Here is a 10326-nt window from a genome sequence, read left to right on the forward strand (position 1 = left end):
AAATGTTTTTTAATTCCTTAAGGAGCTTCCATTTCCGAACTTCCATCTTTGAAGAACAAATTTCTTCTGTAAAACATAAATATGGGGGGCTGGAGAGATGGCTCAGTGGTTAAGAGCATTGCCTGCTCTTCCAAAGGTCATGAGTTCAATTCCCGGCAACCACATGGTGGCTCACAACCATCTGTAATGTGGTCTGCTACCCTCTTCTGGTCTGCAGACACACACAGACAGAATAATGTATACATAATAAATAAATTAAAAAAAAACACAAATACGGCTTTCCCCAAGTCTTGACAACTTTTAAATACTAATAATGGTTGAGCAAGCGTTCTTGGGGCGCGATCCTTCCGCACAGTACTTACTGATAGTGGAAGCCAATGTCATGATTGCCGATAACCACCTTCAGCTGCACGTGGCTGCCGTGCCTGAACAGCTGCTGAAACCGTTGGACATCATCTGCCCAGGCCTGAGGGAACAAGAGCCACAGCTGAGAGCCTCAAGCCCTCCGGCAAAAACAGGATCCTACCCATCTTCCACACGAAGACAAAGTGTTTGGTTTGGTTTGGTTTGATCTTTCGAAACTGGGTTTTTTTGTGGGGTTTTTTTTTTTTTTTTTTTTTTTTGTATAGCCCTAGCTGTCCTGGAACTTGCTTTGTAGACCAGAGGTCGCCTGTGTCTGCCTTGCAAGTGCTGGGGCTGAAGGAGGGCACCACCACTGAGGGACCAAGTTCTTTCCCAAGACCTCTATTAGCAGCTGTGGTAAATGCAGTGGAACTTGCTACAGGAAGCTGAAAATCTTTCCCCACTTAAGGACTCCACACTCAGGGAAGCCAGGATCATGACTCGTGACACCGAAAAGAGTTTCAGGAAGAGTCATGGGAAGCAGCATTTATCAAGTGTCCATAGTTTAAATTTAAGAGAAGGCATCGAGGGGAGGCTGTGCATGTGCCTAGACAGCTGTGGGCATGGCTTTGTGACTTTTGAAGTCACATTGTTCAAAAGATATAATTTTGCAACAAGGTTCAAAGATTAAGTTTTAAAATTAGGTAAGAGAAACATGAGCTAGCGTATATATTTCTCATCTCGAAGAATTTCCAGCACTGGGCATGGTGGCCCATGCTTGTAATTCCAACATTCCAGGGGCAGCCGCAGGAGGAGCACCTGTGAGCTAAAGTTTTAAGCCAACCTGGTCTAAAGAGGGAGTTTCAGAGCAGCCGAGGCTAGACCCTGTCTCAAAAAAATAAAAATAAATAAATAAATAGCAGGAATTTCCTTTTGCGAATGAAATTATACAGTAGTGTATGAGGATTGCTGTCCAAAAGCTTAGTGAGAAGAGCACAGCATTGGTGGGTACCCAGGTTTGCTTAGTCTGTAATAAAACCCTCACCAAAAGCAGCTTGGGGAGGATGTCTTCATCACACCCCTCCCCTCAAGGCTCACAGTAGAATGGATGGAAAGACCGTGAGAGCCAGGATGGTAGACAACTTCCAGACACAACAGGACAGACGTACGTGGGATCTCACAGAGGCTGTGACAGTGTGCGTAAGACTTGCACAAACCCAAACCAGGCAAAACTCGCAGCTCCGAGTCCCACTACTAGCTGAGGAGTCAGTCACAATTGGCAGCTCTTGGGAGAGGGAAAATCATTTTTTTCAATGGAGCAACAACTGGGAATGCCAACCACATTCCAGGGCAGGCCCCACGCTCAGGAGCAGTTGGCCAACACAAATCATACTCCATGTTTTTTAGGGGCTTCTTATTTTGTTTTTCTTTTCTTTTCTTTTTTTTTTTTTTTTTTTTTTGAGAGAATGTGAAGCTAGGTGGAGAGGTAGGATCTTGGAGGAGTTAGAAAAGAGGAAAGGATTTGATAAAAAAAAAAAAACACCATATATACTGTATAAAACCCTCAAAAATAAATTTAAAAAGAACTTAAAAAAAAAAAAACAGACCCAGTAAATACCAAGTCTACCTTCATACATCTCAACCAGGACAAGGGTGATGCTGCCCTTCAGAATCCTCTAGAACAATAATTGATGAGATCTGGGTGAAGGGAAAACAGAGGATGGACATCCCAATAAATATGTCAGGATTATTCTGACACTTGCCTTCACTAGTAAAGATCCAGAATTATGTTCATATAGCTCTCACTCTGATGAGCCTAAAAGTATCAACTGAACAAATAACCTCAGGTGGGCAAAAAATAAAAATCATTCGAGGTATTAATCAATTTTATTCTAAAAATTTAAATACAATACTACCTAACAAAATAAGTAGGAAAAGTCCTTCAACACAGTTACAAAGGTCCATTTTTTAAAATGTTTAAAATTAGGATAACATAAAATCAGCATAAAAAACTTAGAAAATCTTGAGATATTGCTATTAATGTACAAAAATACCCCCATAAAGCTGAACTCGCTATGTTTATACTATGTTTATATATAGTATTTCCAGTGGTCCTCAACCTGTGGGTCTCTAACCCTTTGGCAACCTTCTATCACCAAAAAAAAATTACATTACAATTCACAACAATAGCAAAATTACAGTTATGAAGTAGCAACAAAAATCATTTTATGGTTGTGGGCCACAGCCATTAGGAGGGTTGAGAACCCTTGGCATGTCTGTTCCCTCATGTTTAATTAGAGGCTGCTTCTAAGGAAGTACAGTGGTTTAGAGAATGGGTAGCCAATCCAGGACCTCTTTTTAATTGTTATACATTTTAGTTATTTGTCTCAGGGTCATTCTGTCTTTGCACTCGTGGCCGGCAGGCTTGGCGGCAAAGCACCTTCACCTGCTGCGCTCTTTCCAGTTCCCAAGACTTCAATAGCTTTTGAGCTAATTCTGGCAAATGTCAATGGATTCGTGAAAATTTCCCAATAAAAAGGTCTCTTTAAACTGCTGGAGGCTGGGAAGGGGCCAGACCTGTAGATTTAAAGCTGCAGGATCTTCATGGCACACGGCCACAACAGGATATCCAAGAGGAGCTCCAATAAAAGCCCAGGATTGAAAATGTAGCAGTGGCTTCGAACCAGACCAATGACTCTGGCAATGAACACTTAGATGTTTGGGCTGAAGTGTACTGTGTGGCTCATGGTGTCACACTCCAGCTTCCACACTTTCCGAGACTTTTTTTTTTAATGTTAGTTAATTTGGCTGTTTTTGTTTGGCTTTTTTTTTTTTAGTTTATTTTGGGAGGGAGGATGCAGAAGGCAGATACAAATGTACAAGGAGATGAATGGAATCAGGATGCATGATGTGAAAGCCACAAAGAGTCGATTTAAAAAAAATGCCTTTCTAAAAAAACATTAGCGGCCGAACATTTTTAATCAACAGCAAGAATACTCCTTCTGTTTAAGTAGAGCGGTCTGAGAGCTCTCTCCTTTTGTGGACAGATGTACAATCTCATCCCCTTACCTAGCAGGGGCCTCAGGCCCTGAGTACAGGGTACCTCACACCAAGTCCCTGTGGCTCCTTCTCCAACTCTCACACAGACAAAAGGAAGCAGAGAACAATGGCCAGTAACTAATTCCCTCCATGTACAGTTAAACAGGGGGATAAAATTAGGGTCTAGGCTGTAGCTCTTGGGTAGAGTGCTTGCCTAGACACACAAGACCCTGGGTTCAATCTGCCATGCCACCGAAGGAAGAAAAGAAACCTATGGAGTGAATGTCTATCTCAGCATGTACCCTGTAATTCCACTACAAGGGAATTATCACCATCTTGCCTATTTGTACTTTTCCCCAGAAGGTTATAGGACTGTTCCAATTATATAAATGATATCAGACTAACCACATATTTCCTACATAGATAATAAAGATGAGATGGCCAAAAACCCTAAGCATCTTCAAGACAGACTATATTTGGGGGCTAGGAATCAAACTCAGGGCCCCACACATGCTAAACACCCAATCCAAAGGTAAGCGATGCCCTGGCCATAGGACCATGCATTTCCATCTTCAAAATTAAGAAAAACTCCCAACCCAAGCCACTAGAATGTCACGGACTGTCTAGGCTGCCAAAGTGAATCCTTGAGGCAGAATCAGAACCCAGATCCTACCTGGGGAGTGCTCCACTTCCCTTCATCAAAGATGTCCCCCAAAATGAAGACGACTTCTGGCTGCAGCAACCACAGAGCTGTCTGAAAGGCTCTCTCCATTTGCCACTCCCTTGAGAGAAATTAAAACATCAGTTCTTTTCTTGGGTGAAAGGAGTTACTTGGGCCTTCTCAGTCATTTAGAAGGTCATTAGCCTGGTACGGTCGTGCCTATGTTAAATCCCAGCACTCAGGAGACAGAGACAAGTGGATCTCTATGATTTTAGGGTCAGCCTCATCTACATAGCAAGTTCCAGGAGGACAGTCATGGCTACATGGTGAGAGCCTGTTATAAATACGATAATTAAGCAAAAGCAAATACAAAGAATTAAATGATCCCATTCTCTGTCTCCCACGGCTCTAATCTTGATTTCCATCCCTCATCTTTGGAACAACCAACTGATTTGCATCTGATCAAATTTAGGGAATTTTAGGCTGCCCTTCCCCAACCCGCAAATGCCCTAATACCATCAGTCCAACAAGAGAACTCCAGGGATTTGAATGGACGTAGCAGCTTTCAAAGAGGCCCAGTAGGTTTACACCATACCTACAGCCTAGGATTCTTTCTTTCAGAGAGGCCCAGTAGGTTTACACCATACCTACAGCCTAGGATTCTTTCTTTCTGGTTTTTGTTTTTGCTTTGTGGTGTTGGACATGCTGGCTCTACCAAGCTCCAAGGTCAACTCAAGCTTCCCTTCTTAAAAAAGACCTCAACTGAGCCGGGCGGTGGTGGCGCACACCTTTAATCCCAGCACTCGGGAGACAGAGGCAGGCGGATCTCTGTGAGTTCGAGACCAGCCTGGTCTACAAGAGCTAGCTCCAGGACAGGCTCTAAAGCTGCAGAGAAACCCTGTCTCAAAAAACCAAAAAAAAAAAAAAAAAAAAAGACCTCAACTTCAGAGTTACAGGGAAACAAAGAAACAGCAACAGTAAATCCAGTCCATTCCAGACATGGGTGGGTGATCGCCCTCAAGCTGAGTTCACAGGAACCCTGAAAGGCATCTAGGGTGTGCCGTCTGACAGGCAATAGCTTAAAAGCCAACTCCTGGGGCTGGAGAGATTCAGTGGTCAAGAGCACTGGCTGCTCTTCCAGAAGACCTGAGTTCAATTCCCAGCACCTACACGGCAGCTCACAACTGTCTGTAATCCATTTCCAGGGGTGGCCAATCTAGGTACAGTGAACATGGCAAACATGGCCCTGGTAGGCCTTGCCCTTCTCCCTGATTCCTTCTGCCTTGCTAAAAACCATTAGATTACTTTCCTAAAGCTAGCCCCAAGGTCTAGTCCATTATTTGACCACTTCCCCCTCCTGAGGCTGAGTACCAAGACTATCAAAATATTGAAATCCAGCAACCAAAACCCCCCTTTGGCTCACCTCATTATCACGCCCAATTAAAATTTTTAATTTTTTATTTATTTATTTTTTATTGATATTTATTGAGCTCTACATTTTTCTCTGCTCCCCTCCCTGCCTCTCCCCTCACCCTTCAGTCCTTCCCCAAGGTCCCCATGCTCCCAATTTACTCAGGAGATCTTGTCTTTTTCTACTTTCTACTTCCCATGTAGATTAGATCTATGTAAGTCTCTCTTAGTGTCCTCATTGTTGCCTAAATTCTCTGGGATTGTGGTTTGTAGGCTGGCTTTCTTTGCTTTATGTTTAAAAACCACCTATGAGTGAGTACATGTGATAATTATCTTTCTGTGTCTGGGTTACTTCACTCAAAATAATGTTTTCTAACTCCATCTATTTTCCTGCAAAATTCAAGATGTCATTATTTTTTTCTGCTGTGTAGTACTCCATTGTATAAATGTACCACATTTTTCTTATCCATTCTTCAGTCAAGGGGCATTTAGGTTGTTTCCAGGTTCTGGTTATGACAAACAAAGCTGCTATGAACATAGTTGAGCACATGTCCTTGTGGCACGATTGAGCATCCTTTGGATATATACACAAAAGTGGTATTACTGGTCTTGAGGAAGGTTGTTTCCTAATTTTCTGAGAAATCACCACACTGATATCCAAAGGGGCTATACTAGCTTGCACTCCCACCAACAATGCAGAAGTGTTCCCTTTTCCCCACAACCTCTCCAGCATAAGTTGTCATCAGTGTTTTTGATTTTGGCCATTCTTTCAGGTGTAAGATGGAATCTCAGAGTTGTTTTGATTTGCATTTCTCTAATGACTAAGGATGTCGAACATTTCCTTAAGTGTCTTTCAGCCATTTTAGATTCCTCTGTTGAGAATTCTCTGTTTAGGTCTGTACTCCATTTTTGTATTGGATTATGTGATCTTTTGGTGTCCGATTTCTTGAGTTCTTTTGAGTATATTTTGGAGATCAGACCTCTGTCTGATGTGGGGTTAGTGAAGATCTTTTCCCATTCTGTAACGCCCGATTAAAATTAAACACCTCATCCTAACAATGGATTCTACTTCTTCCTTTATACACAGCCATTTTTGTATGGACCATGTCTATCCAGAGGTCGTCATTTGTTCCACTCCTGGACAAATATCCTCCCCTGTCTCCCTTGCGCTCAACTTCTTTGTTTCTTTTTCCCTTTGTCTTTGTTTCTTATTCCCTGGTCTTTGTCTGTCTGGGGCAAATAATCTCCTTTGTGCTGAGAACTTGGATACTTTTTTGATACTTTTCCTTTCACTTCTAACAGCCCGCACATACACATGCATACATGCAGGCAAATTACCGATGCACATAAGATTAAAAAATAAAATTTTAAAAAGCCCAGCTTCATCTGTTGATCAGTGTAGCCCTGAGAATATTCCCACCAATTCTCAGTCTTCTTAGTAATGAAGAAAAAAACAAAAATGTTGCCTCTACGGTGGTACGCTCCTGTTATCCCAGTACTGGGAGGAAGAGGCAGGAAGGTCATGAGTTCAAGGCTAACGTGGACTCCATAGAAAGACTGTCTCCAAAAAGAATTAATTTCTTTATTTGAAATGGAAAGAACCCCCTTTCGAGGGATCATGATGGGATTAAACTAGATGGTGCTTGTGCAGTGACAGCACAGGCACAGAGGTGCCCTGGTCCTCGGCCTGCACTTCTCCCGCACCCACTCTAGCTCCTGTCTCTGACCTATGATTCCCCCCCCCCCCCAGAACGGGCAGCTGCCCAGAGGGGCTGCCCTTTGTAAGTCCCAGACAAAGCCCAAAGCTGCGGTCTCACTCTGGGCTTCTCTAGCTCATACCTCCATTGGCCTGAACTCTTCATAGAAAGACCTGGCAGCCCCTCACCCTTCTTTCCCCCTGCCTCTTCCACCCACGCTGGGAACACCACACCCCCTGCCTCTTCCACCCACGCTGGGAACACCACACAACCTGCTCACTCTGCCAACCGCAGGTCACCCACACCTGCAGCAGTCTGAGGATACTGCCTCTTGAAAGAAGGTTCCCATTTTAGAAAACAACCGAGCTGTGGTGAGAGGAGTTACAGATGGATGTGCAGCGTCCCCTGACGGCTCACATGGGACGGGCTTGGCTGCCCACTCATGGGCTTTGGAAGTGGAAGGACCCTAAGGGTTTGAACATCACCAATGTGTCAAGTCCAGAGTGGTTTCACAGTATGATGGCATTATTGGGAGGTGTGACCCAGCTGGAAGGAATAGGTCAGTGAGGGCTTTGTTCTTGGTCCCTTCCGGTCCCTCTTTCTGCTTCCTGTTCACAGGGCACTGAGGAGTTCTGCTCTGGTGTCTCCTCCACCATGACACTTTGCCTCACTGCTGACCAAGCCCCCACAGACGTTAACCAAATAAACATTTTCTCCTTTTATCCTATGTCGGGGATTTTGTCTCGGTGATGAAAAGCTAAGATGAGGAACGACTGTGGCCTCACCAGTGGCCTGCTGGTAAGAGCCCCACCAATGCCTCTGTCACAGTAGCCAACTCCAATGTCTTCCCACTGAAAGAGTTTTCAAAATGCAGTCCAAGCTGCTATATTCCCAGCCATTAAAAGACTGATAGGACCGCAACAAAGACTTCACAGTGTGTTTCAGCCCAGCCTGCACTGTGGAGTAAGTCTCTGTCTCAATTGCAAACAAAAATATGGGGTCCAAACAAAGGAATATGGTTCATTTTTGAAAGGAATGAAATCCTGGCATGTGCTACAGCGTGGATGAACCCTCAAGGACATCATGCTAAGTGAAACAAGCCAGTCACAGAAAAGAAAATGCTGTGTGGTTCCTCTTAGCGTCAAGTCTGCTGTAGCCAGGTTCACAGAGACAGGAAACACAAGGGTGACTTCCAGACACAAAGAGAGAGAGCAAAGTGAGGAACTGGTGCTGCGTGGATACAGCTGCAGTCCAAGAGGAAAACATCTGGAGGTGGATAGCAGTGACGACTGCACAAAAAAAAGCCACCGTGAGTCCGTGAGAAAACAGATGATGGTAAATGCTATGAATTTTGCCTCCATTCAAAATAGAGAACAAGAAAAGCTCGCTGGTGTGAACAAAACAGATGAAGCTGGAGCAGGTCAGAGTTGAAGAGGCAAGACCTCACCTATCCTTGTGCCTCTAGCTACCCAGAGGAGCCAAAAACCCAGTGTGCTCAGACTCACACCCCACCAAGATGAAAGGGAACCCAAGCAGATAAGTATCCTCCTGCCCAAGGGCCACTCCCACAAGCCAGAGCCTGTGTGGGAACCTTCCTCACACAGTTGTGAGGTTTCCCCGTGCCAACCCAGAGATTGACAAGGAGGCAGGACTTACAGACTCCCCAAACTCCCAGAACTAGTCAGCAGCCCAGGCCACGCCCTAATTACAGGGCTCTGCATAAAATATGTACTTAAGGACTGGTAGGAGAAAATTCAAAATCTCCCGTGCCTCGTTAAAAGGAAATGCAGCTGGAGCCAGAAACTTTGCAGCTGACCCGTGGAGTCAGGGCCATGCCTTTCTGCCTGTGGAATCTCAGAAGGATTTCCACCTCTTACCTCCGTAATTTGTCCAGCCAGTGGCCTCTTATCTCCCCAAGTAAATGAGTGTCAGCCAGAAACATGGCTTTCAGTACAGGCTCCTGGCTATCGCCATGGGCTAGCGTCTTCACCTCTGGCCAATGGCACCGAAAGATGACGAGGTAATAGATGAAATATTCACAAAGCAGAAGCACAGAGATGATGACGACTGTGAGTTTCAGCAGGAGCACCCTGCTCGACCGGTGGATGTTCTGTCTTCGAGTCCCCATCTGAGGAGAGCCATGTCTCCTGGCCAGAAGTTGCCGGCAGAAGGGGATCAAGTTCATCGAGAACCCTCCGTTGGAAGCCTGAGGAGGGTGATGGAGTCGGGCCCAGCCACGAGCTGTACCTACAGGGAAGAAGGAAAGAAAATCCTCTGAAACTTGAGTATGCATGCTTCCACAAGGATGAGTTTGCCTCACAAATTAGTCTTCAAAGTCCAGATGGCCTTCTTTCATATGACCCTAACATGCCAGGGATTTCTCTGAAGGACATTTAGAATGTTTCTATGCTCATCCTGAATCTTAGGTAACCTTGTATTCTGTAAAGGCAGCAGGTTTTTGAGATATCCAAGTAGCACCATTGGTGAAAAGATGCCCTGAGATAGGCTTTGAGGTTCATTCTAGGGGCTTCAGAATCCCTCGGTGTGAGCTCAGGAAGGAGTGTGTGAGAAAGACGATGGCCTGCAGGCCCCAGAGAGCCTGGGCATCAGAGAAGCCACCCGAGGAAGTGAGGCCATGGACAACAGTAACCAGAGACCCCAAGTGAACTAACAGAGAAAGCCAACAACAAATGTCTATGCAGCTGGCTTTTATTTTTTTTTTTTTTTTTTTTTTTTTTTGGTTTTTCGAGACAGGGTTTCTCTGTGGCTTTTTGGAGCCTGTCCTGGAACTAGCTCTTGTAGACCAGGCTGGTCTCGAACTCACAGAGATCCGCCTGCCTCTGCCTCCCGAATGCTGGGATTAAAGGCGTGCACCACCACCGCCCGGCTGCAGCTGGCTTTTAGACATGAATCCGAGACTGTGTTGGTTCATAGGCACAGAGTCGTAAACACTCTCGGGGTTGACAATTGTCTCAGTGAGCTCCAGGCCTTAGGACTCCTCACACCCATGATGTAGGTGTGTCTTCTATCTATCTGATGACTTCATTGGTTAATTAATAAAGAAACTCCTTGGCCTGATAGGTCAGAACATAAGTGGGTGGAGTAAACAGAACAGGATGCTGGGAGTGAGGCAGACGCCTCGGGCAATCGCCATGCCTCTCCTCTCTGGGACAGTCA

At 44.9% G+C, this 10326-nt stretch overlaps 1 protein-coding gene across 1 annotated transcript in view; it reads right to left on the reverse strand.

Moving 5' to 3' along the window:
- The window catches only part of Mppe1 (metallophosphoesterase 1), a 14895-nt gene extending 5604 nt beyond the window's left edge, over positions 1–9291 (reverse strand). The window contains 4 exon segments of the mRNA XM_038331189.1: positions 363–466; positions 4055–4163; positions 9027–9267; positions 9270–9291. Of these exon segments, the coding sequence (XP_038187117.1) occupies positions 363–466; positions 4055–4163; positions 9027–9267; positions 9270–9291 (476 nt within the window).
- Between the last annotated feature and the right edge of the window lie 1035 nt (positions 9292–10326).

This window comes from Arvicola amphibius, chromosome 5, assembly GCF_903992535.2.
Source record: "Arvicola amphibius chromosome 5, mArvAmp1.2, whole genome shotgun sequence".
Lineage (NCBI taxonomy): Eukaryota > Metazoa > Chordata > Mammalia > Rodentia > Cricetidae > Arvicola > Arvicola amphibius.